The 27388-nt window shown below is 44.3% G+C and overlaps 1 protein-coding gene across 7 annotated transcripts in view; it reads left to right on the top strand.

The window, feature by feature from the left end:
* The window catches only part of CD86 (CD86 molecule), an 81700-nt gene that overhangs the window by 17661 nt on the left and 36651 nt on the right, over positions 1-27388 (top strand). For 6 of the 7 annotated variants that reach the window (XM_079767360.1, XM_079767355.1, XM_079767354.1 and 3 more), the window contains exon 2: positions 19264-19313. The exons of the other annotated variant lie outside the window; for it this stretch is intronic. In XM_079767360.1, coding sequence (XP_079623486.1) covers positions 19264-19313 — 50 coding nt within the window. The remainder of the gene's footprint in view (positions 1-19263; positions 19314-27388) is intronic. 7 annotated transcript variants of the gene reach the window in all.

The raw sequence follows: 27388 nt of genomic DNA, 5'->3' as shown, positions 1-27388 counted from the left end.
CAGGAAACCTGGCTGTGGACCCAGCAGAGTTCCATTGGAAGGGGAGAGTCAGGTCCCGGAGGCTGTGGCTGACAACCCTGCATCACTAGAGGTTGTGCCGCAGGTTTGGGAATGAGAACAGGACCCCACCCGGGGCTGCATCACTTCTAAATCAAGAACAATTTGGGAACTGTGTTTACAGTCCAGTCCTGTCCTCCCGCCCCGCCCCCCCCCCGCCCCCCCGCCACATGGATTCTACTATGCATCGGGTATGAATTGCTGTCCATGAATCCAAGTATGCAAGAGATTATCACTCTTTTGTCTCCTTTAATTCAACCTAATACCACTTCTGAGCCCCCATTCTACCAATTGGACAGGAGACTCTATCTTGATCATACAGGGGTCCCCTACCCCTCTTATACCCCAGTCAGAATTCAGGAAGCTTACCCGGTGCCTAGAAGGTGGTGAAAGGACCTCAAGACCTCAGTCTGTCTTGGTTGTAATTGGTAACATCACTACCTAGTCCATAGTGGTCTGTGAAGTCTGGCAGCTCTCTGCCTCCATGCCACAGTGGGGGACGACATTATCTGCTAGGCTGGGCCCCCTGAGCCAAGGGCACCTCCTCTGTAGGAATGAGCCATCACCCCTGAGGTTGTTATCCCCTTGGGAGCACTGAGACAGGATGCTTGGTCCCACTGTTTGCGGTAACCTCACATCTGTGCCCTTCCCTCCCTTCCTCTTGCGTTTCAAAAGCACTCTGTCTCTTTCTCTCACCTTCTAGGGTACCTGTATTGTGTCTTCCATGGGTGTTCTCAAGAGTTCAGAAGTACCTTTGACTATAGGTTTCTTCTCCTTTTCTCCCCCACCAAAATCCCTGTGTCAAGAAAACTCAGAAAACCAACACTAATTAACATTTCAATCAATAATGTTGCTGCAATTATTTGTGGAGACTATTTTATCCTATATTGGCACCCCCACCACCTGGCATAGTTTTAGACTGCCTCTTGACCACTGGTCACAGGAAGCCACTTACAGAGAGCAACAAATACATGGCTGGAATTGAAACTTTCAGGTAGGTGTTGAGATGTTTCCAAATGCCTGCAGGTTTCCAGCTTTGCCTCACAGAGTGGACCCTAACTAGGTGGTCCCAGGGACCTCTCTTGTGGGCAGTGTTGAGCTGGGACACCAGGGGAGTATCTGTGTCTCCCACCCCGCTACTATCTGTAGCCACTCCCTTCCTGATGCTTAGCTTTGGCTTCCTCAGACCTGAGAGCATCCGGGAGGGAGGCGCTGGAGGAAGCAGCCTCACATAGTAAGCAGCTTTCTGAGGTTACCAGCAACTTCCTTCTCCCTGAACACAGGGAATTGATCTTCATTCTACCGTACCTCCTCTCAGCACTTGATATTGCTGACCACCGTTTGGCCACTATCACTGTTGAAACTTCTCTGTGCTTGGCTCTTATAACTCTTGGGTAAGGCCTCCTTCTCAGGTTTTGGAGTGGCGCAAAACTCAGAGGGATGGCGAATACAGTGGATGACATGTGGGAGATTCAGAGTGATTTTCATTGGCCCCAGACACTGACACACAAACAAAATGAGGCCAAGGGGTGGTGATCTGACTTGACATAAAAAAAAAAAAAAATCATGGCCAGCCACTTTCCCAATGCAACTGTTTACAGGTAAATTTGATCTCTGACCCATGAATGAAAGTAATCTTGTCATTGTCCATACCATCCAGTGAGCCCCTCTGCAAAGAGGTATGTTGACAAATTCAGGGGCCCCGGGTGCCAGAGGGAGAGCTGTCAAGTTAGTTAGGTCTAGAAACCACATCATATGAGGAACAGTTGAGGACACTGATAATATCTAGTTGAGAGAAGAGACTATTAAGGACATTTATAAAATCTGCTTTCCAGTATTTGGAGTGTTTTATATAAAGGGAGAAATTAATATACATATTCTTATAGTTCCAGAAAACATGACAAGGACAACTGGATGGTACTTATGGGGTTGGGGTGTAGAGGGTGGGAGATTGGGGGTTATTAGAAGTTAGACCTTTCTCTTATAACTGTCTTATCAGGTAGTGAGTTTTTCCACCATAAGCGAGAAAACAAAGCCTACCCATCTATCAGAGATGACATTGGGGGTCCTTGCTTGAGTGAGAGACTGGAATGATTTCTGAGATTCCTTAAACAACCTTGCAACTCTGTCTTCGAATAAGAGAATCCCATGACACCATCTCGTTCTTTATTTCTGCTGCCTGGCTCACAGTATTGAGGGAGAGCTGCTCTAAGAAGAAACTGAAATAAGTAGATGAGGGAAGGGTCATGGAAAAGAGAAAACAATAATGCAGCTTTTTTCTTTTAAATAGAACTTACTATATGCCAGGATCTGTGCTAAGTACCATATGTGTGTCATCCTCTTTAATCTTCACCACAAACTCGTGAGATATTTAGTATTACTTCTGTGAGAAAACTAAGGCTCAGAGAAATTAAGTAACTTCCCCCAGGACACATGGGCATTCACTAGTGAAGCTAAGGTTTGAACACAGATCTCTGTGATGCTAAAGCCCAATGTGAAGTGTTATTTTTACCCATCCTTTATTTATGGCAAATGGTATTGCTTTGAAAAAAAAGTTTTAGTATTCACATAAAGATACTGTTTAAAATAAATTTATTTAGAGTTAAGAGGAAAAATATTGTATAACAAATAACACAGATTTTACATGAATATAAAGTGGTACTAGTAGCTAAAAGGAGTGTAGTTTGGGAAATACCATTCCAAATATTTTGATAGCCGGTCCTTCCAATTTAGCTTATCTTGTGTTTTGACTGCTGAATACCAGGAAAAGAAGAAAAGTTAAAAACTAAGTAGAATGTGAATTAATTATCCTGTGCTCGGATGGGTGGGTTATTTCATGTGTTACAATAAAGAAACCAAATGGACCCTTGCAAATAAAAAAAAAAATGATACGATTGTAAAATCCAGAGGAAAACCCCAGGTGGGGCCTATTCGAATAAAGGATGAAGTTTCCAAGGTATGCACATAGACTGGCTGAGAGGAAGTGATGACCTGTGAGTCAGGGCCCAGGACCCACACAGGAGTCCTTTGGGTTTGAGAGGCCCTGTGTGGAAGGTGAAGGGGTTTACAGACCTGTTTTGGGAAGAATGGTCATCACCTTTCCAGTGATAGAGGGAAGATCTTTGTGGAAAGTTCAAAGTTAGAATTGGAAAGTCCAAAAAGAAGATAGGAAAGTAATCATGAAGACTAAAGAGCTGCATGGCATGCTCTGTGCCAGGTGACTTACATGCAAATCTCATTTGTTTTGCACAACAATGCAACAAGGAAGCTGTTGCATTTCATAGATGGGAAGACTGAGACTGGGAGATGCTCAGTAATTTGCCCAGAATGCTGTGGTCAAGGCAGGATTTGACTGTGGACCACCAGTTCCAAGCCTGCACTGCCTCCCCTGCACCACACATCCTTGCTTGAGTGAGCGTCCTCAACCCAGACAGCAACAGCTTTCACTTTGTCTCTTAATTTCTCCAGCCATGCAGGACATGGCTAGCCTCCAAGAGAGTGGGGAGACATGCTGGGAGAGGGCTGCCTCTCTCCTGAGCTCAAATGCTACAGACTCGAAGGCACATAAATGTCTCCCACCTTGAGCAGGAAACTTTGCAGGGCCTGACGAGGTCAGAAAAAGAAGCCATAAATGTATGAGCAGGATTATATTTGTAAAGCCTGTTTCTGCTGAAGGACTAGGCTTGGAAAAATTCACTGGGAATTCACATACATTTTACACTTCCACTTGGACTTGTTCCCAGCCACAAGAGTACCACTCATTTCTAGGAATAGTGGGCCAAGGTAACAGAAACATTCTAGATTAGGACATCTAGGATTAGATTAGGATAATATGAAAGTAGGGGCTGTGTATATTATTGGCTTCTAGCAAGATCCATGGAGAGGTAGGTACTCAATGAATGATCTGGGGAGAAGGTGGCAGATGAAACACCTGGTCTCCTTGCTCTCTCTGGTCTTGAAGTCCTTCCACGCCAGACACGGTGCCTGACACATGGCTGCCCAGTAAAACATTTGTTGAACTGAACGGAATCTTTACCTATTGGTACAGGCTGCACGCCTGGATCTGTCCCCCTTTTAGGGAATGTGCCTTTCTCGTGTTTGTGGCTGGGGCTGTCTTTGGGGGTTTTCCTCAGGGCTTTACACTCACTCACTCTCTGAGAGTGCATTCGTAGTCATTATGATCAGTGGAAATGCCCACCTGCCAATCTTATCTGGCTCAGCCCTTTCTGGGTGTTATTTCTCTCTAGTCAGTTCCCCTTTTTGCATTTGAGTTCTGGCTGCAGTCCTAATATTTTTTCTCTCTACACGGAGTGTTAGGAAAAATGGGTAGCTCACTACGGCTCCTCTTCATTTATTCTTGATGCCTTGCTTCTGTGTTCCTTGGGAATGCCACTGGGCTTATACATCTGGTCTCTGGGAGCTACGGTGGATGGGCATTTGTAACAGGTATGTTCTAATGAATCTCGTGTGCCAGGGGAGCACGGTGTGGGGTAAAGGTGCATCTGGGGCAGATGTTCAGTGGTCGGGCTGATGGCTAGCAAGAGCGTGGGTAAGAAGGGGTGTGGAGTACATGCTTAAAACCATTGACCATGAGGCTTGATTCTCAGACTGGCTATGTTCGAGGTAGGACATTACAAAACTGTGGTTCAGCCAGATTCCTTTGTCTGCTTTGATGAGCTTAGCGACAGAACAGGCAGGAAATAGAAGGGGCCACTTAAACAACTGATACCCTCCCTTGGCCTTAGAGTGCCGGGGCTCCAAGCAGCTCTACTTCAGGAGAAACTATCCAAGGATACTTGCCTGAGCCCTTTGCGCCAGTGGGAAGCCAGTGGCGGTGGTGGTGGTGGGAACTCAGTAAACCCACAGCCTCGGCAGGGGCATCTGCTTTCTTCTTCAGCCCTTCCCTGCTCCGGTCCAGAAACCTTTCCCCATTTCTTCTTCCCATCCAAGTGCCCCCTCCCAATACTGGCCCCTCTTGGCTTCAGAGACCCCAATAGCTCATTTGGAAAGAAATAGCAAATAGTCTGGGCAAAAAACGAGCCGAGGCAGTGGTTTACTGTGTTCTGTATACCATGAACGTATTTGCATTTGCAAATAGGCTTAAAATAATGCCTCCATTAATAGTTATTTAAGGTTCTGGAGAGACGGGTGAAAGTAATTTGGGGCCGAGGGAACTTCCCACTCCTCTCACGTTTTTATAACTAAGGAGATGACCTGCTTCTTTGACCTGCAACCTCAATCTTGGGACTAAGGCTCTGAACTAAAATGAGTCTGTTTAACTATGTGCACAAGTTCACAGTTCCATATTATGTCTTCTGCAGATACCATTAATGCTATTTACATGAGCTGTCCTGTACATCATGAGAGCTTTTTAAAATCTCTGTTCATTTGTGTCTGTAAATGTATTTATTGAGTGCTTACTATGTCCCAGGTGCATAAAAGACATAGTCCGTATAACCCTTGAAGCTTCTAGCCTAAAAAATAACTGCATAGCAACTGTACTTTGCAAAGAAGGAAATAAGTCTTTGTGGTTGTGCTCATGGTTTAATAACTATGTCTTTGAGTTTGATATTTGGTTACTCTGTTATCCCTGGAGGTCAGATGTCCCTTCCTGGTGGAGGTGGAGTGGGAGTGGGAAGGAGAGGGAGAGAACATGAAAGGTGAAAAGGTGAGCCAAGCCAGGTTCTTTAGGAGAAAATACCAGATAGACGGAGTGAGTTTAGGGGTTTTTGGGCCAGGAGATTGAAGCTGTGAAGAGACAGAACTAGAACCAATTGTGTCTGAAACTAGCAAGGAGGTGAGCGGAGGGGTGGGGAGGGTTGTGGGTGGTTATCCAGAGTCAATGCAAGGGTTAACAATTCGCCTTTTATGGTCAGGCAGATAAAAGTCTTTGGGAGACAGGAAGGGAGAATGTCCATAGGCTGGGAACACAACCTTTATTGGACCCATATCCTCCTCTTTATTCTTATATGCAGACTTATTTTTGAACTGTACATTGGCATATACTCAGGCTGAGGTTTGGGAAATAGATGAAATTTTGAATGTGTTAGGAAGAAAAGTGTCTTCAGTGCTTTTCATCTCCCATCAAGATGAGAAAAGTCCCATTTTCTTCTCTCTCTTTTTGTGAGTCTGATTCCTTTCTGAGTTCCATTTCCTACTTAGATAAAGTAACTTGAACTTAACTTTTAATCGCTAAAAAACAAAAACACATTTCTCCCTTCCAGCTAGCACTTGCATTTTAACAGGGGTTTTCAAAAACGCAGGGTTTTCCTTAGCCCATGGAATGAGTAATTTGGGAATTCCAATCACCAGAATAGGGCTGGTAACTCAAAATGGGAAGAGGGGGACACCTCTCAAATTGTGCCTTTGAAACATTGACTTTCTCTCTTTGGCCAGGATTCTGGTCCTGAGAGAACAGGAAGGGGCTTCCTTCAGGGGCCAAAATTGGCATGGCTGCCTTTTAGTGAGTTCTGTGGGTTTTGTTCTTGGCATATAGAGCCCTTGACTAGATGTGCATGGACTCAGAGTACCTATAAAACTTTGCATGATGCTTACCTATAGGCACTTTTTTGGCAAAATGGAAGAAGTGGTTTTCAAAGCCATGGCCAATTTGAAAAGACATGCTCCTCGACACAGAAAGGTCTGATTCTAGATATGCCTAGGAGAGCTGGGCATCTGTCTTGCATACAGACTTGCTGCTGGGAGATGAGAAAAGCTGAATGCTATTTCCATGCTGTGCTCCTTCTTCTGAGTGAGTGAGGAAAATGGACTCTTAATTTTAACCATTTGGTTCTTACAATATTGTGGAGTGAATAAAAGCATACTCTGCTCCTTAGGTATCTGCATGGACATGTCTTCTTTGTACCCAATACCTCTTTGTACCTATACCCTCATATCCATGTGGAAATACTGTCTTCCCAAATGGGTGAGGGAAAAGACAGCTAATGAAAAGAAGACAGTGTTAAGTAGAAAACTTCTCTGAAAATGGGGGCTCGAGGGGACTTTCTCCAAGAAGAGATTGGAAACCAAGTCAGACATATGATCCAGCCTGAGCTAGAAGGAGACGTGGCTGGTGGGGGAGCACAAGGAAAGCAGAGCTTGGGATGGGTGACATGTACTCATAGCCAATCATCTCACATGTCTGCCAGACACCGGAAAGTGTTCATGTTTTCATCAAGGCATCGCCTACGCTCCTATCTTTTGTGTCATGTCTACTGTCCCATGCTGGATCAGCCTCTCCATGTCAAGTCTATGAGCTGTTAACACTGGCGTTCTTGAGCATTCTGCTATCAGTCCTCACCTCTTTTCTCAGGCTTCTGATAGGCTTGTTTTCTTTAAACTTTCATTATATAACTTTTCTGTTCCCAAACTCCTAATTCTATGTCAAATCAAATATAAACTCCTTTTCTCATTGTCTGGGCCCCATTAAGCTATCCTATCCTATTTACAGAAGCTCATGTCCCATTATGTGTCCAAAGGCAACCTCTCTTCCAGTTCAGTCAGCTTTTCTCAATGTCCTACAAAAGGCCATGCTCATGCCCCCATTTCCATGTGTCCTTATAGACTACTCATTCTATTTGGCTGTGACTTAGAAAGTTGCCAAAGGCTATTATACCAATAAGAAACATTAAACATAGAGTTATGCCTCTGTTCTTATACATGTGTGTATCAAGAGTATGGCTGAAACATTTATCCAGTGGAACTCAATCTAACATTTAAAAGTGATTCATCAGGAGGCAGTAGTTCTTGGAGACATATCAACTGGATGCCTGGGATACAGGGTTGTACCTCTTCAGGAATCTGCTTGAAGGGCTGTCATGAGAAGAATTGTTAGAAGTTTGCAAAGCGTTTTAAGGACAGAGGCAGAAGGTCACTACATTGAGTTCTAGGAAATCAACAAATGCTAATATGAAAAGAAAACAGCAATTCTCTATAACATTCTGTTAAGCCATGTAAGCAATTCTCAGGAGTGAGAGTATCAGAATGAATGGGCTCAGCTGTAACCAATACTGGGTAAAAGCCTCCTCTGCTCTAACAGAAATCAGCTCTCCTGCAAATACCACTATGCCTAGCTCACCATGTTCTGTCACCAGGGTACAATTCTGAGACCAAGTCTGACCTACTTTTACACCTTCACCCCACCCTCTGGGCTATAGGGTTTCTTGCTATTCTTCATCTCTTCTGAAGTCCTGGGCCACTTGTAGTCAGCTCAGCAGATCCTCCATAGACAGGTGGATCCTGTAAATGCACCTGATTGTATACTATGCTAAAAATTAGAGACATGGACTCTGGGGCGGGGGTGGGGGAGGCAGAGAAAGGTGGTGTGTCCAGGTTTTCTTCTTTATTTTTGCTTCTTTTTAGAATGTAAAGAGAACCTTAAAGGAAACTTAAAAGTTATAGAGTTCAACCACCCACCCAATTCAATAATCCCTCCTAAAATGTCTCCAATGCATTGTTACCCCACTTTTGCTGGTGATGAGGAGCTCATTACCTCACAAGAACATCCAGTCTTTGATCGTAGCACTCTATTCAAAGTTCCCCATTATCTGAAACTGAAATCTGGATCCCTGTGGCTTCCAGTTATTGGAACTACTAGAGGGCCTTTAAATATTTGTAGACAGCTGTCATGTGCTTGCAGGTTTCTCTTCAAGTTTATTGCCCCCAGTTCTTTTAGCTCTTCCTCATTTGACACACTTTCATTATTCTCTAGTGAATTGTGCTGCTGCTTCTCTTAAAAAAACTCTGATTTGTCATTGTCATTCAAGTATAACCAACCTCACTGAACGTAATACCACAAGTAATGTGGTCTGATAAGCACAGAGTATAGCAACCACATTCTTCACTAAGATTAGAATTAATTTTTTGTTAGCCATGCCACACTAACATTTATGTGATTTTTACATTGACTATGGATAAGCTATTTTAGTTCACAGTGGTTATTTTAAAACTTAAGTTCTTTATGCTTTTATGAATCATGAGATTCATCATGTTAGCATCAGACTCTCTTTTCAGGATTCAGGATTATTAATTCAGCTGACCAACTGACCAGCAGCTATCTGGCTCATCTTTGGGTCATCTGCACATTTGAAAGCAGAAGCATGGTTTCTGTGTTTTCATTCATAGTTTTACTAAATATGTGAAAGTGAAAAAGTAAAAAACTGAGCCTTTAGCATCCACTCTGATATCAGCCTATGAAACAAGAATGATTCCTGGCACTTGGTTGTTGAATAAATAAATGAATGAATCAATGAACCAACTGATATCTTGTCTTCATCCCCCATATTTAATCTACCACCATATCCTGTTGATTATAATCCTACATACGGCTTCTCTCTACTTTTGCCCCTTCCAGCCTGGCCAAACAGCCATCTTCTTATACTTGAATGTCTGACAACTGATTGGTCTTCTGGCATCTGTTCTGGCTTCCCTACTGTCCATTTGCTACACAGCAGCCAGAGTCATCTTTTCAAAATGCAAACTTGATTATGTAACTCCTCTGCTTTAATTTCTTCAGTGTTTCACATTGCTCTCAGAATAAAGACCAAAATCCTTATCTGTCCCATAAGGTAAAGCATGTTCTGGCTCCTACTGACCTCTCCAGCCTTGTCTCCCACCTCTTCATTCACTTTAGCACATCTACCTTTTGCCTCAGTGCCTTTGCACATGCTGTTTCCTTTGCCTAGAATTCTCCCAGGCCATTCCCCAACCTTGTACCTACTTAGCACCTATTCAGTCTCTTCTATCTACCTATAGGTGCATCACGAACTGCCCCCAAATTTAGCAGCTCTCTCTCTCTCTCTCTCTCTCTCTCTCTCTCTATGTTGTGGGCCAGAAATTTGGGCAGGCTTCTAAGTGATTGTTTTGGTTCTCATGGCATCAACTGATGTCACTTGGTGATATTAAGCTAATGAATGAATGGACTTCTCTAGAGCTTCACTGTCTAACTTGGCAGTCACTAGCCACATGTGGCTACTGATCACTTGAAATGTAGCTTGTCTTAATTGAGATGTGCTGTCAGTGTAAAGTAACCACAAGATTTAGAAGATTTGGTACAGAAAAAGATTGTAAAATTTCCATTAATAATTTTTATATTGATTCCATGTTGAGATTATAATACTTTACAGATACTGGATTGAATAAAATATATTATTAAAATTAATTACATCTATTTTCAATTTTTAATGTGGTTACTAGAAGTGTTCAAATTATGTGGCTTGGCTTACATTTCTATTGGATAGTGCTGATCTGGAGCAAGGTATCTATAATAATAAAAGAGTAATATGCTAATTAGACTGGACATCTTCTTGACAACTTCCGGACATCCTTCCAGACAAAACCATGGTGGCAGGGGTCGAGGCAGAGGTAGTTAGGGGCGATCAGGCCGGTAGGGGGGAGCAATTAAGGGGCGATCAGGCCAGCAGGAGGGAGCAGTTAGGGGGCGATCAGGCTGGCAGGGGGGAGCAGTTAGGGGGCAATCAGGCCAGCAGGGAAGGCAGTTAGGGGGCAATCAGGCTGTCAGGGGAGCAGTTAGGGGTGATCAGAATGGCAGGGGAGCAGTTAGGGGGCGATCAGGCCATCAGGGGAGCAGTTAGGGGGTGATCAGGCAGGTAGGCAGAGGCAGTTAGGGGCAATCAGGCCAGCAGGAGAGTAGTTAAAGGCATCAGGCTGGCAGACACAGGTGGTTAGGGGAAATCAGGCAGGCAGACAGACAGGCAAGCGGTTAGGAGCCAGCGGTCCCAGATTGCAAGAGGGATGTCTGACTGCCAGTTTAGGCCCACAGACATCCCCCGAGGGGTCTTGGGTTGGAGAGGGTGCAGACCGAGCTGAGGGACCCCCTTCCCATGCATGAATTTTGTGTACTGGGCCTCTGGTATTTTTCTATAAAAGGCCAGATAGAGGGTATTTTCAACTTTGTGGTCACATAGTCTCTATCTCAGCTACTCAACCCTACCATGGTAGTGCAAAAGCAGCCGGAGATAACTAAATAAATGAGTATGGCTGTGTTCCAAGAAAACTTTGTAAATATAGTTGATAGCTAGATTCTGTCTGCAGGCTGCAGTTTGATGACCTCTGATCTAGGGAATTCAAGCCACATGTCTGGTGGCTTGGCAGAGATGGAAAGCTGGGCTCAGCTGGGACTATTGAACCAAACACCTACACACGGCCTCTCCAGCACAGAGGTCTCAGGGTAGTGGAACATCATCCATGGTAGCTCCAAGTTCCAGAAAGTATACTCCAAAAAAGACAGAAGCTGTGAAGCTTCTTTTGATCTAGCCTCAGAAGTCCCAAACCTCCCTTCTACACATTCTGTTGGTCAAACAAGTCTCTGAAGCCAGCCCAGATTCAAGGAAAGATTAGATTCCACCTCTTCATGGGAGGAGTAGCAAAGAATGTATCCATGTTTAATCTACCACTTGGTTCTTCATGTTTAGACTACTCATGGTATAGATTCTCCTTTATAGCACTTGTCATCATTGTAATTTTATATTTATTTGTGTGATTATTTGATCATTATCTTGCTCTTCTACTTAACTATAAGCAACCCCATGAAGGGGAGCTATTGCTGGTTTTGTTTATTGTTATACTAGAGGCCCAGTGCACGAAAATTTGTGCACTGGGAGAGGGGGGGTGGTCCCTCAGCCCAGCCTGCACCTTCTTACAGTCTAGGAGCCCTTGGGGGATGTTCATCTGACAGCTTAGGCCCACTCCTCAGGAAAATGGGCCTAAGCTGGCAGTCAGACATCCCTCTGCCAGCCTGGGAGCCCTCGGGGGATGTTGGACATCCTTAGTGCTGCCTAGGAGGCGGGAGAGGTTCCCGCCACCCACCCACCACTGCAGCTCTCGCGCCCTCAGCCCAGCTTGTGGCTGAGCTGTGCTCCCCCTGTGGAAGTGCACTGACCACCAGGGGGCAGACGCTCAACGCAGGAGTTGCCCCTAGTGGTCAGTGAGCATCATAACAACCTGTCATTCCACCATTAGGGTCAATTTGCATGTTGCCCTTTTATTATATAGGATTCTCAGCACGTAGCACCATGCCTGGCTCAATAAAAATTTGTTGAACAAATGAACAATATTAGGGCACAGCTTTTCAGCCAAGTAAGCGTACTAATATCAATCCCACATTTCCCCATCCTGTTCTTAAGCATATCATGTGACACCTTGTCAGAAGCCTTATGAAAATTCAGATACATTCAATTCCCAGAACTCTTCCTAATTTGAAGTTAGGGAACTTCATTGAAAAGGGAAGTAAGCCCACCTTATTCCTCTTGGTACCTTCAAGGTAATACTAGCTGCTCTAAAGGTTCTGGTGCTCTGAGAAGTAATCCATGTGGCATGTCACACAGGCAAGCCAGGGCCTTGGGCAGCTTGTGCTCCTCCTGCATGTCACTCTCCTCTCACCTGGCTGACAGTGCCCAGCCATCAAGGTTGCCTCGTCCGGTCACAGTATGAACTGGTGAAGGCAAAGGGCCAGGCCCTGAGCGTGGGCTGAGGCCACCCTGGTACTCCCTCCATAAAGGTTGTGGTGTCCTGCTTTTTCCTTAGAGCAAGGACTCTTGTATTTGCTAGAAGGAGATAAGTATTTCCACCTTCCACACTAGTCCTGGAGCTCGAATTGTAGTTATTTGTGGACCCGATCTTTCTTTTTTAGGGCTGGGCGAGGGACCAAGGCCTACACATCTTTATATCCCCCCACAACCTCTAAAGCAAGCCTGACACTAAGTTCAGTAAATGTCTGCATGAGAGCTGGTCTCAGTGAACAACCTTCCTAGGACAACAATCAACTTAGCATTTTTTTCCTAGTACCCTGATCACCACTAATACGTATTCTAGACAAAGTTGTGAAATAAGGAACATTTTATTTGCTGCTCCCCAACTTCTGCCTTGGAATCCCTGTCTCACTTTCCGTGTCGTCATTTCTGTACTTCCCTGTTCCACCCCGCTGCTGGCCACTAGCAGTCCACATCCCTTCATACTGCCTCTTGCCTGAACTAGATCTCACATGTGCTTCAGACCGAAGACGCAAAAGGTCCCTTCTGTGTATTTCCTCCTTTTTCTGCTCAAGTACTCACCTTTGCCCAGAGCTCTTCTGGGTGAGGCTTAGTTGTAACACGTGCCTGGAGCTAAACCCACAGCAGGAAACTGATGACCTGTTCAGGGCTGGAGGGAAGAGGAGCATTCTCTGCCTGGCACAAAATGGGTGCTCAAACAATAGTTGTGGAATGAATGGAAGCTCAGAAACTCCCCTGATACAAAGGGACACTTTTGGGTCCCCTCCCACCTCATCCCAGCACGTTTCCCTGAGCATCACACTCTGATTCAGTAGCTGCCAGCAGAGCTGGCCTGGGGACGTGCTGCTCCCTGTTACTCTAAGCGTGGGCAGAATTAGAATCCTTTCCACTTGTTCCCACGGCACAGCTGAAACTGGCTGGAACTTTTAAAGGAACTACACCAGTGCTTCAAAAGAACACAGAGAGGATGCGTGGGTTTAAAACCTCAACTCTGTCATTTACTAGCCAGTGGCTAGGACAAGTTTCTTAACCCCTCTGAGACTCCATTTCTTCATCTGTAATATGAGGGCAAATAATCCCACCTTATCGCAAGGACTAGTAGTATAGTCATTCAGCTGCCTCTCACTCACGCTCCATGATGCAGAGGTGTGGAATGTCTGGCCCCGTGGTCGGCAAACTGCGGCTTGCGAGCCACATGCGGCTCTTTGGCCCCTTGAGTGTGGCTCTTCCACAAAATACCATGGCCTGGGCGAATCTATTTTGAAGCAGTAGCGTTAGAAGAAGTTTAAGTTTAAAAAATTTGGCTCTCAAAAGAAGTATCAATCGTTGTACTGTTGATATTTGGCTCTGTTGACTAATGAGTTTGCCAACCATTGGTCTGGCCCATGGGCCATATAAGGCCTGCAAAATCATTTGGTCTGGCCCAGCCAAGGCATTAGGAGTGAGTGAATTAAATGTTTGACCAAATATAGCAGGCTAATTTGTAAGTTGATAGTTTTGTATGGCCTGCGAATGATGTTCTAAATATCCAAATGGCCCCTGGCAGATAAAGGTTCCCACCCCTGAAGGAAGGGGAAGAGGTGTAAGAGTGGGTGCTCTTCTTTGTTTCTGAAGTGAACCTCACGCTACGTGAAGGCTACTCATTTCAGGTGTGTGACCAGTTCATTCACCTACAGACCTTATTCTGCTCACAGATGGCAGGAATCTCTCAGAGAATCCCCCCTGTAAACTCTTAGGTTCTTTCCTCTCCCATTCCCCTTTTGGCTCTCTCCCTCCAAAAGCAAGAGTTTCTACTTCGCAGGCGCTCTGGAGAAAGCAATGACTCCTGGTTGTGGCTGAGACCTCATTCCTGAGGGAGCAGAGACATTTCTGTTCTTTCTTTTTTTTTTCCCACTTCATTTTTATTTTTTTTTAACTTTTAAATATTTTAATACACAATAATAAAAAGGATAATTATAATCAATGTGTCAAAAAATATCAGTTAGAGCCAACAACATTAAAGAAACTGGCTTACTAACCCAACCCATTCCCCCCCCCGTCCTCCCCCCCCCCCCCCCCCCCCCCCCGTCCCCAGCCCACATGACAGCTAGAGTTGAAATTCTTCACACGGGGCATGTATATTTTTAAAAGAGAATCATGTCAGTCTCAAGAATTTTAACACCATATTTTATTAGGTCTCTGACAAACCTTGTGTCCAAAGTGTTGTCCAAGACAGCATGCACTCTCCAAATTAATATTATGAAGTTCACTAGGACTGTCATGCTGGGCAGGATTTTGAGAAGGAATGTGATCACTGTGCCCAAATCCATGAAGGGCTTTGGCAAAGTGTGTTAGGCTTATCCTGAGCAGTTTCAGAGAAGAACACCGGTATCAATGAGAGGAAGTTACCAGGAGGCAGCTTCTCACTCAGGGGAAGAGAGTTTCCAAATAGAGAAGTCAAAAATGGTGTTGACTTCCTTGTCATACCCCAGGGCTCCTTCCCACAGTGCGACTTACAGGGATGGATCATTTATCCAAGATTTCCCAGGGCCAATCATTTCTTGTAATTATTTGAAGTCAAGGTGATTTGTTAAATTTATAACAAAATATAATTTGATGTTGTGCCCCTGTTTAACTGATTATTGGTTTGAAAACAATGGGAGATTCCTATATTACCAATAGGTGGGAGTTCAGATTCAAAGGGTTTCCAGCTATCAGAGTCTATGATAAATAGGATGCTGGTGGTGATTTCATATGAGGAAGTGCATAAGAATCAAATAGAGAACTCTGTTTCCAGGTTCTACCACTGAACAATGTCAGCTTTGGCCCAACAGATAATGCCCAAGCTCTGAGACCTATTAAAATCACTAAAAGGGCAAGAGAGAGCAATCAGGAGCAGTGTGAGGTTCATATGTTGACACCCACTATGTGTTTTACTTAAATATATATGTATATGTGTGTGTGTGTCTGTGTGTGTGTGTGTGTGTGTGTAATTGATTTCAGAGAGGAAGGAAGAAGGAAAGAGAGATAGAAACATCAATGATGAGAATCATTGATTGGCTGCCTCCTACAAGCCCCTAATGGGGAATTGAGCCCACAACCCCAGTCATGTGCCCTTGACAAGAACCAAACCCTGGGCCCTTCAGTCCACAGACTGACGATCTATCCACTGAGCCAAACCGGCTAGGACTCACCTTGTGCTTTAGTGACTAAATATATTTACACCTCATTGTCACAATGCACTAATTTTCTAATTAGTTACTAATTAGCACTATTTTTTTTAAATATAAAAGAGCTCCTACAGATCAATAAGAAAAGGGCTAAAGACCCAAATTAAAAGTTGGCAAAAGAAATGTATATACAGCATGGAACCAAAAATATAACCTCTTATACTTTTGAAAAGATGCTGATATTCATAATAAAAAACATCCATTTAAAAGTCACAGTGAGAACTACCTCACACCCATTGGAATGATACAAAAAACCCACATACACACAGAAAATAAATGTTGGCAAGAATATGGTGACATTGGAACTTGTGCACTATTAATGTGAATGTAAAATGGTGCAGTTGCTATGGTAAACAGTATAGCAGTTCTTAAAAAAAACATTTTAAGTAGAATTACCATGTGACTCAGTAATTCCACTTCTGAATATATGCCCAAAAGAAATGAGATATTTATATATCCATGTCTGTGACAGCATTATTCATAGTTGCCAAAAGGTAGAAGCAACTCAAGGTAACTTACTCTGCCACATATGTAATTTGACATATGATCAAGGTTTTCTCATTGCAACATGATTGGAAACAACATAAATAGCCATTGATAGGGGCTGGAAAAATAAATTATTACCATCCAATATATGCAGCTGTTATTACGATACCAGTATGTGCTGACACAGAACAATCTCCACGGTAGTGGTTAGTGTGCAAAAGTATGTATACTGTGCTGCCAGGTGTTTAAAAAAAATGAAAAAAATGTCAGTCTATGTTTTTCCTAAAATAACTGCAAGTAAAGGCAAGAAACTGCTAACAGGTAACAGTAGTCACTTCAGTTATGGCTACGGAGGAAAACTAGATAGCTAAGGGACAGGGTTGGGAGAGAGACTTGCTTTCCACTATTTATCACCTTTACCTTTTAAATTTAATACCATATGAAGGTATGATGTATTCAAAATTTTTTAATTAAAGAAAAAGAGAGGCCAGCCCTAACTGGTTTGGCTCAGTGGATAGAGCATCGGCCTGCGGACTGAAAGGTCCCAGGTTTGATTCCAGTCAAGGGCATGTACCTTGGTTGCGGGCACATCCCCGGTGCGGGGTGTGCAGGAGGCAGGTGATCAATGTTTCTCTCTCATCGATGTTTCTAACTCTCTATCCCTCTCCCTTCCTCTCTGTAAAAAATCAATAAAATATATTTTTAAAAAAAGAAAAAGAGAAGTCACTCTGGCCAGTGTTGCTCAGTAGTTAGAGTGTCAGCCTGCTCACTGAAGAGTTTCCGGTTGGATTCCCACACAAGGACACATACCTGGGTTGCAGGTTCATCCCTGGCCCTGGTCGGGGCACATTCGGGAGGCAACCAATCAATGTGTCATGTGTCTTGCATTGATATCTCTCTCTCTCTCTCTCTCTCTCTCTCTCTCTCTCTCTCTCTCTCTCTCTCCCCCCTCCCTCCCTCCCTTCCTCCTTCCTTCCCTCCCACTCTGTCTAAAAATCAATGGAAAAAATATCCTTGGGTGAGGATTAACAAAAATAAATAAATAGATTGATCAATAGATAGATAAAAAGAGAGATTTCAATGCATGCATATAAGCATAACCAATGGACACAGACAGTAGGGGGGTGAGGGCCTGTGCTGGGGGGTGGAAGCGGGTGGGAAGAGGTCAATGAGGGGAAAAAGGAGGCATATGTAATACTTTCAACAATAAATAATTTTTAAAAATAAATAAAAAGAAAGGTATCTGTCTACAAGGGGAAAAAATAGAATAGACACTTTGAGCTCAAAGCCCTGTGCTGAGTGCTGTGGGAACGGAGGAAAGGGATCTCCCATGGCCTGAAGGGATTGGCGGTAGCTTCTATCCACCCTCCAGGAAGAACTTTCTGCTATTGAATCAGGAATAGTTGTGCACATTTTCCTAAGCATTGGTTTGATTGTATCTTCTAGACCAGTGGTCGGCAAACTGATTAGTCAACAGAGCCAAATATCAACAGTACAACGATTGAAATTTCTTTTGAGAGCCAAATTTTTTAAAACTTAAACTTCTTCTAATGCCACTTCTTCAAAATAGACTCGCCCAGGCCGTGGTATTTTGTGGAAGAGCCACACTCCAGGGGCCAAAGAGCCGCATGTGGCTCGCGAGCCGCAGTTTGCCCACCACGGGTCTAGACAGATCTATAAATAAACTCACCAGTTAGGTTTTCCTTTCACTTTGGCCGTTGAACACTATAAGCCAAATCCGTGACCTGCACCATGCAGGGTGGGCAGCTTTCTCTGGTAAGCATTTAGCACTGGCCTTGTACTTGGAGCCACTTTATATTTCCGCACTTGGTTTTCTTTTCACCTGTTTCTAATGCTCATCTTATTCTATGCTTCCCTGTAAGCCACTCTATGGCCTTTTTGGTCTAAGTTGGGATAAGTGGGTGAGTGCAGTGCAGAAATGGGGAGGGAGAGAGGGGAAGAAAGAGAAGATAGAGGTTATAAAGCAGTGCCCATCATTTTTATTGGCTCTGTCATGTAGATGAAGTGAATGCTGTAGTGCCATTGTTCTCAGAGTGGGGTCCTCAGACAAGCAGCATCATCATCATCACCTGTGAGTTTGTTAGACCTGGGTCTTCACCCAACCTACTGAATCAGAACCTTTGTGGACGAGGCCCAGAAAACTGCTTTAACATGCTCTCCCTGATAATGTGTATGCACATTAAAGTTTGAGAAGCACAGGGAAACCAAAGGAATGTTGATTTCTAAACATAAATACTTTTCCATTTGCCCCATCATACCCATTGTGTTGGCCAAGTAATGCTAGCCACTACAATAAATAGTGTCAAAAATTTTATTAGCTTTATACAGTAAAAAATGTATTTTTTTGCTCTTGTCACAGTCCAGTATGGATCACTGTGGGGTGGAGAAAGCTGTCTTGTTAATTTGTTCAGCAAAACAGCATCCTTTCACAGTGAGGCTTTGCCATCCTCTACACCAAGCATGTCAAACTCAAAGGCCAGCACGGGCCAAATAAACAAGGTTTAAATTTATGTGGGCCGCAAAAAAAACCCAAAAGTTTCAATTTTCATAAAAACGTACATTTATTTCAATAGAGACATGCTGAATACAAAGGGCTGAAATAAACAAGTAATCGTTAATGAGTATTTGTTGTGGGCCGCATGCGGCCCGCGGGCCACAAGTTTGACATTCTTGCTCTATACCCTTGGACTCCTCCTCTGGATCCCCTCTGCATTCAGGAGGGCAAGGGAGTGGCAGGTCTGAAAGTAACACCGACTTTTCTGTCCACAGTTGCATTGGCCAGAACCCAAAGCCAGGGCCCTCCTAACCAATGGGAGGCTAGGAAATAGGTGTATCTGTGGAGCTAGGGGGAAAAGGAAATGGCTTTGGTGAACCATGTCTACCACACCCATGGACCTAAGTGAATCTCAAACTTCACTTGTCATGTTTTGGTTTGGTTTCATCTTTTTAATCATGTTTTATCTTTTCTTTTTCAACTCTAGCACTATGGGACTGAGTACCACTCTCTTTGTGATGGCCCTCCTGCTCTCTGGTAAGAACCTTTGGTTTTATAAAGTCCTAGAATCCTTCCATTGTGTTAAGTCTGACAGCTGCAAGCCCAGGCCTGAAACTTGGTGGGTTTTATTCACTTTCTACCCTGTGTTGCACAATACCACAGGCAAAAAAAAAAGACTTTGGTGGAGAAGAAGGAAACATCACGATTGAGAACAGGTATCTCAGCTGATGGCAGGCCTGGCCTCAGATGGAGCCCTATTTCTCCTGTGCATCCTTCTTTTCCATCTCACAAAGGAGAGTAGACTCGCCTGTCCAGTGGCACCCAGGGAGCAAGGAGAAGTCCCAGCTCTGGCATCCCTGAGGCTTAACTCTTTTGCTCCGCACATACTCCTTTCTAGTATTCTCTGTTTCATTTCTGGAAGCCTCAGGCTTTTAGGAAACAGCTCATGGGCTTCTAAAAGCCTCCTTTCATTAAGGAGCATTGCTTTCCATGTTCCATACCTTTCCTCTCTTCCTCCTCTACCTCCCCCACCAGCCCATACCCATAGATCATAGTAGCCACTGCTTACTGGGAGAATAAAAGACCCCAGCCCTGCTACTACCTACTTCAGTGACCTTCAGCTAATTGTATCAGCCGATTTACTATGTCGCTAATGAAGCTGAGCTGCAGGGTTTCTCACTCAAGCTCTATCCAAAGCTCCTCCAAGATCCCATGAGGGGCCTTACCAGTATGGTCACATGTCTTATGCTTTGGTAAAATTTTCGAAAGCTATCTTACCCACAATAAGTCAAGACCGCTGCCTTTCTTTAGTGCGACTTTTCTCTCCATTGCATTCTCTGCCAGTTGGCAGGTATTATACTGGCTGTGGGCATTTTGAACTTGAATTCTGCATTTCTTTTCTTAAAGAGCTCCCTGACCCCAAAAAGGAATTTTAAAAGTGCCGTGCTTCACAGAACTTGGATCTTCCCTGTTTGCAGCTCCTCTCTGAGTTTCAATTTCTTCATCTGTTAATGAGTTGGTGGAGGTTCCTGCCACCCTGTGACTGGGTGCCGTTAGTGTCCACTGTCCTGCCCCTTCCAGCTGCTCATTTACCCCACCCTCAGCACAGAGAGGGAAGCCCTCTCACATACCCATCTGGTGTGGGGTAGACAGGGAGGGGGAGCTGAGCCTGCACTTTGGCCATAGCAGCACCAGGCTACTCCTGACTCCCCAGCCCGGCCATGAGCTCAGCTCTGCCTGTGGCAGTTCTAGATCTCCTCAGCCCTACTTGGCAGACCCTCTTTGGTTGTTTTCTCCTCAGCCACACCTGTGCAGGCCCTCCTTGGGTGTTTCTCCTCAGCCACACCTGTGCAGACCCTCCTTGGGTGTTTCTATTCAGCCACACCTGTGCAGGCCCTCTTTGGGTTTTGTCAACAGATGATTCATTTGGTTACTGACAGCAGCAAGTGGGGAAATCATTCACTGAGACAGAGGACAGGGAAGTTTGAAGGGGAGAAACAGAGTAGCTATGGGTATCTGAATAGCAGTATCCAGCAGGCAGTTGGATATGGATGTCTGGAACTCTAGTGAAAGTTATTGGCTGGAGATGAGCATCCGTGAATTATTAGTTTATATACACTGAGTGGTCCGATTATTATGATCTCTGAATGCATAATAATCTGGCCACTCAGTGTGTGTGTGTGTGTGTGTGTATATATATATATATATATATATATATATATATATATATATATATTAGAGGCCCGTGCATGAATTCGTGCATGGGTGGGTCCAGCCAGCCTGGCCAGGGGGAGGGGACATGGCAGTTGGCTGGCCTGCCTGCTGGTCAAACTCCTGGTCGAGGGGACAATTTGCATATTAGCCTTTTATTATATAGGATATACACTGAGTGGCCAGATTATTATGCGTTCAGAGATCATAATAATCTGGCCACTCAGTGTATTTGGTAGATGAATCCATGTGTATTTGTCCTCATGAATTTTCTTTTTTTTTTAAAATATATTTTATTGATTTTAGAGAGAAGAAGGGAGAGGGAGAGAGAAACATCAATGATGAGAGAGAATCATTGATTGGCTGCCTCCTGCACGCCCCCTACTGGGGATTGAGCCCACAACCGAGGAATGTGCCCTTGGCCGGAATCGAACCTGGGACCCTTCAGTCTGCAGGCCGACGCTCTATCCATTGAGCCAAACCAGCCAGGGCATGAATTTTCTTTTACTAAAGGCGAAAAACTAGACAGAGTGTAAAGAGTAAGGAGATCAAGAGCAGGCACTCAAGATAATCAGTATTTAAGGGGTGATCAGAGAAAACTGACCAGATCAGAGATTGGGAAAGAATAGAGTTTCAAGGAGAGGTGGCCAGTAGTGTGACGGTCAACAGAGTGATCAAATAAAGTGAGATCTGAAAAGAGCTCTGAATTTGGCAATGGTAGGAAGTCACTGACAATCTTTGCCAGGGAAGTTTTAGCAGAAAGGTGGGGAACAGAGGTTGGGAATGAAGGCAGCAACTGCTGCTTACTCTTTCAGGGATTTTGACTATAAGAGAAAGAGAAACTAAAAGTAGTAACAGAGGGAACTGTTGTGAGGAAGGGAGAGGGTTGTAAGCAGGGTGAGCAGCTCAGAGGCCAAGTTAAATGGGATAAAATTTATAATGTCACCAGTTCAAATAGTTGAATAATTTCCTTCAGGGATGCGCAAACATTCAGTTTTAAGAAAAGATATGTAGATCAAAAGTAGAGTGTTCTTAGGATGAATTCTGCACAAAGGGGCAAGTTTATTGGAGTTGCTGGCAAAAGAATAATTGAGCCCTAGCTGGTTTGGCTCAGTGGATAGAGGGTCGGCCTTCAGACTGAAGTGTCTCAGGTTCAATTCCAGTCAAGGGCACATACCTCAGTTGCAGGCTCCATCCCCTTGCATGTGGGAGGCAATCAATTGATGTGCCTCTCTCACAAAGATGTTTCTCTCTGTGTGTGTCTCTCCCACTCCCTTCTACTCTCTCTAAAAAATCAATGGGGGGAAATATTTTTGGGTAAGGATTAACAGAGAGAGAGAGAGAGAGAGAGATTGAAAAGATATACTGTCACTCTGCTGTCCAATATGATAGCAATTAGCCACATGTGGCTATTTAAATTAGTTAGAATTAAATAAGATTAAAAATTCAGTTTTCAGTCACACTAGCGACATATCAAGTGCTCAATGGCTCAGTGGTAGTGGCTGGTGACTACCATATTAGTCAGCACAGATATAGTACTTTTCCATTGTTGCAGGGTTCTTTTGGAAAGCACTGAGCTATAGGGTCTAGACTGGATGGAGTTGAGGTCTTAGTGAAGTAAAAAACAGACATAGGTGAAGTAATTGAGCAAATCTTGGAGGAAGAAATGTTGTGGACAGAGATATGTACATTGATGTTTAAGGTTCTTTGAGCAGAGCTGTTCTTGGAAATAAGGTTTAGAGTTATGTCATGGGAGAGGGGCTGCTAAAATAGCCTGTGGATGAAGATCTTTGAAGGGGAAAAGATTGAAGAACTTTTAAGCAAGTGTGTTGGTGAACTCATCCTTGCTAAAGTCATCAAATTGATAGTAATAATTGGTTGAAAAGAAGTATCTGTATCGAATGCTAAAATGCTCAGTGAACAAGGAAGTAATGGTGTTGCTGTTAGTAGCTGACAGCAATGAGAGACAGGGACACACCTCAAAGGGGAAGGGTGTTGCTCAAGGTCTCCATGAAGTATGCCAAAAGAAGCAGTGGCTGGGACAAATGACGTCCTTTGGGTAGGGCCAGAGTTCAATGAAAGCACAACCTCGAAGAAAACATTTGATGAAGATTGAAGATATAGTTTATTACAGTGGAATGAAGCTTCCAGAGGGCCTCGTACAGGGTGTGGCAAAAGTAGGTTTACAGTTGTGAGTAGTGAGACAGAGTTTGTTCTTGTATTAATAATTTTTTAAAATATATTTTATTGATTTTTTACAGAGAGGAAGAGAGAGGGATAGAGAGTTAGAAATATCGATGATAGAGAAACATCGATCAGCTGCCTCTTGCACAACCCCTACTGGGGATGTGCCCGCAACCAAGGTACATGCCCTTGACCAGAATCGAACCTGGGACCTTTCAGTCCACAGGCCAACGCTCTATCCACTGAGCCAAACCGGTTTTAGCAATAATTTTTAACTAGAGGCCCGGGGCATGAATTCGTGCACGTGTGGGATCCGGCCAGCCCGCCCTGATTGGGCTGATGGGGGTGGGGCATGCTGAGGGAAGGGGCTGTATGTGGTTGGCTGGTGGCCCCGCCCCCTGGTCGAACTCCCAGTAGAAATTCTGGTTGAGGGGACAATTTGCATATTAGCCTTTTATTATATAGGATGTATTATTTTCCATACCATCAACTGTAAACCTACTTTTGCCCCACCCTTTATAACATTGAAGGAAGTTTAGTAAATGGAGAAAAATTACTGAGTACAGATGACCCTTGACTATATAAGACATGCATTTGGGGTAGTAGCCAAGGAAGAATGAAGTCCCACATGGGGTCAGAGACCTCCCAAGGTTAGAAGACTATAGTTTTTGTGTGATAGTCAAACAGTATACTGCTGAGGAAGTTCTCATGTATCTTTTGAAACAAACTCCTTCATCTGTATAGGGAGGTATCCAGATGGATTCTTGAGTGCCTAGCTCCTGACATCATCATAGCAACCAGTTATAACTAGACCCAGAACACATCTATCACCCAAGTGCTGGGGAAGGCGAGAATCTCAATGCTTTCCCACCAATGGAGTCCCAGTGAGTCCAGTAGCTGTGGGGTCTAGGATTTGGGGTCTTAACAGGGGAGGCCTGAAGCCACTTAGGGAAAATAGACTTTTAGCTAAATCTTTCCCATATTGTAAGGGAGGGGCTTAGCATGCGTAGCTCTCTGTGATGTCATGGAAGCCAGTGGTTGGTGAGGAACTGTGGAGTGAAAATTGTGAAATACTTTCAGTTCCATCCAGAATGGGCTTCAGAGTGATTTCCATTCCAGAGTAGGAAAGAGAGTTTGGATGGAAACAAATGTTCTTGTCATAATCCCCTCTGTTTCACCAGAGAAAGAGGTAGAAACCCACTATTGCAGCTTCTCAAACTGGAGATTTTTTTTCTAAATCTATTTTTATTTATATCATAGAGAGAAGGAGAGATATAGAAACATCAATGATGAAAGAGAATCATTGATCAGCTGCCTCCTGCACGCCCCCTACTTTGGATTGAGCCTGCAACCTTGGCATGTGTCCTGAGCAGGAATTGAACCCTAACCTCCTAGTTCATTGGTCGATGCTCAACCACTGAGTCACACTGACCGGGCTCAAACTGGAGCTTTTGTTAAAATGCCGATTATGACTCAGTAGGTCTGGGTGGGGCCAGAACATATGCATTTCTGACCAGCTTTCCCTGATGCTGATGCCTTTAGAACACAGGCCACACTTTTGGCTGGTAGGTGAAGAGGGGAGCAGTTAGACATGTGGATGAAAAAGCCCTTTTAATCTTTTGGAGAGGTGTCCTGGGTCAGAGAAGTTGGACTGATTTGTGAGTGAAGAGAGTGGTTGGGAAGGAGAAAAAGTACAGTGAGGCTCAACAGAGAAACAACCAAAAATCAAAAAGACAGAAGCCAAAGGCTAAATCATCTCCAGGCCCAGAAGGCACAGTTGATCACTGAGTAATAGCGTAACATTGACCACTAACTGGCAGAATTTCCAACTGTGTTTGGTTTCTCTGTTAGGTCCTTTGCCCTATATCATTTGGCAAGTCACTGATATAACACAGTGACAGCTGCTAGAAGCTTTTACAGTAGGTGGCACTCTTACCTTGTCATTCGGAGTTTAGCAAAGAAAGAGCAGGAGCCTCAAGGTTGCCTTGTAAGATATTTACTCAATATAGTAAATCTTTAAGTCCTCCTTTTACTATTGTTTCAGGTTCCCAGGTAGGTTTTTCCACTTCCCTCCAATATGGGAATGTATTCTATATGGATACTGCATTTGGATACTTACAAGTGGTTCACAGATTCTACTGAGCAGAATGTAATAGGTGGTGATTCACATTTGTGCCAGCTCTCACTGATGCCTGGAGTACTCTTCCCTTCAAATTTAAGACCACTACCAACCCCCTTGATTATTTGTCCTCACTGGGCCATTCTGCACACAGTCCAATTTTGCCAAGTGCATGTCATTGTTATTTGTCCTTCTACTTTCTCTTGGAAGAGAAACCCATGGATCAGATCAATTCAACTTCTCCTACCAGCCCTCAATGAACACCTCAAATGAAACTACTCTTCTTTCTCTCACCAGCCCACCTCACTTTCCTCCTTAATAAAGTCCTAAACAATGGAGCTTTACTTAGAACCCACCTTAACTTCCTCTCCAAGGTGGCAGCTAACTTCATATTAACGAAGAAACAGCATTTTCTCCCAACCCTGCACTTCTCACCCACCACTAATTTCTTGGCCATGTCTCAAGTAATTCTGAGATCCAGAGTAGGTTCTACAAAAACCCTATAATCAATCACATTTTTAAAAAAATTTATTTTTTAATTACAGTTTACATTCAATATTATTTTATATTAGTTTCAGGTTAGACAATCATATACTTTACAAAGTGTCCCCCTGATATTTCAAGTACTTGGCACCATACATAATTATTGCAATATATAATCAATGACACAAAATCCCTTCCACAAACTTCAAATGTCCTTGGAGAGGAAAGCCTTTCTTTGAACTCTCCCAGCCTGTCCTCCAGGTGTTGCAAAAACTGCCAGAGCAATGCCTCCTGGGAAGAGCAAGTTTATGGTAATTGGGGTTTCCCCAATACTCCAAAAAGCACATTCTCACCTTCCCATCTATGATTCATTTTCAGTATTTCATTCATGTACCTTAAATAGTCTTTGACTACCACAATCCCAAACAGCCATTTACTCAGTTCTCTTTCTGATCCCTGAAAGAGCTTAGAGAGGTCATTGAGATTAGAAGCCTTGGTTGGCTATTTATGTCATTTCCAAACTGTACTATATCCTTGGGAGAGCTGGCCATGAAATATGCAGTCATAAGGGAAGCTCCATACAGGCTAAGGAATAAGGGGATGGGGAGGAAAGGAGATAGTGATAGTGTAGAAGTAATGGAGCCTGTAACAGCTATAGTGAATTAGTGTTAGGTTATAGGAAGGTAACAGATGGGCGAATGAGTTGTCCAACTGCTGGTTTTCCCTGTTCTAGGATTTAAATTCACAGACCCATTGTACTGGATAGAGCCTTAGAACATTTGGTTCACTCCTTCATTAAACAGATAAAGAAACTGAGCCTCATAGAAGTTTCAGTTTACACAAGGCCACACAGATTTAATTAGCAATAGAGTGAGAACAGAAGTCCCATCCTCCAGATGCCAACACTTCTGTTTCAGAGTTTAACATCTAGTTCCTCGATCTCATTATAGACTAGTAGCCCGTTTGCACGAAGATTCGTGCAATAGACCTTCATTCACATGGCTGCCTGCACCAGTTTTCTGCCGGCACCAGGGACCCAGGCCTTGGCTGTGGCCACCGCCTTCTGCCTTTTTCAGGGTCGGGGCTTGGCCCCGGGTGGTGGCCTTGGGCTCGGCCGCACCCAACATCCCTGCTAAGGATCGATCGCAGGAGCCGACCCCAGTGGTTTCCTGCGATCCTTGCAGGCTCCCCGCTGGTGCCCAAGGCCGGGAAAGCCTCCGCCCAAGGCTCTTCTGGCCTTGGGCTCGGGGGCACCCAGCGTCCCTGCTACCGATCGCAGGAGCCGACCCCCAGTGGTTTCCTGCGATCGGTGCAGGCTCCCCGAGGCTTTGGGCTCGGCCGCACCCAGCGTCCCTGCTACAGATGGTAGGAGCCGACCCCCTGGTCGTTGCCTGCGATCTGTGCAGGCTCCCTGCTGGTGCCCAAGGCCGGGAAAGCCTCCGCCTCGAGGCTTTCCCAGCCTTGGGCTCCGCCACACCCCAATGTCCCTGCAACGGTTTCCTGGTGGGCGTAGTTGGTGGGCGTGGCTTGGTTGGTGGGCATGGCTTGGGCGTAGCGAAGGTGCGGTCAATTTGCATATTTGTCTATTATAAGGTAAGATAAGGTAGCATCTGGG

Source organism: Cnephaeus nilssonii (assembly GCF_951640355.1).
Source record: "Cnephaeus nilssonii genome assembly, chromosome: 3".
Lineage (NCBI taxonomy): Eukaryota > Metazoa > Chordata > Mammalia > Chiroptera > Vespertilionidae > Cnephaeus > Cnephaeus nilssonii.
The sequence above is the reverse complement of the archived record's forward strand: the minus strand, read 5'-3'. Positions and strand labels throughout refer to the sequence as shown.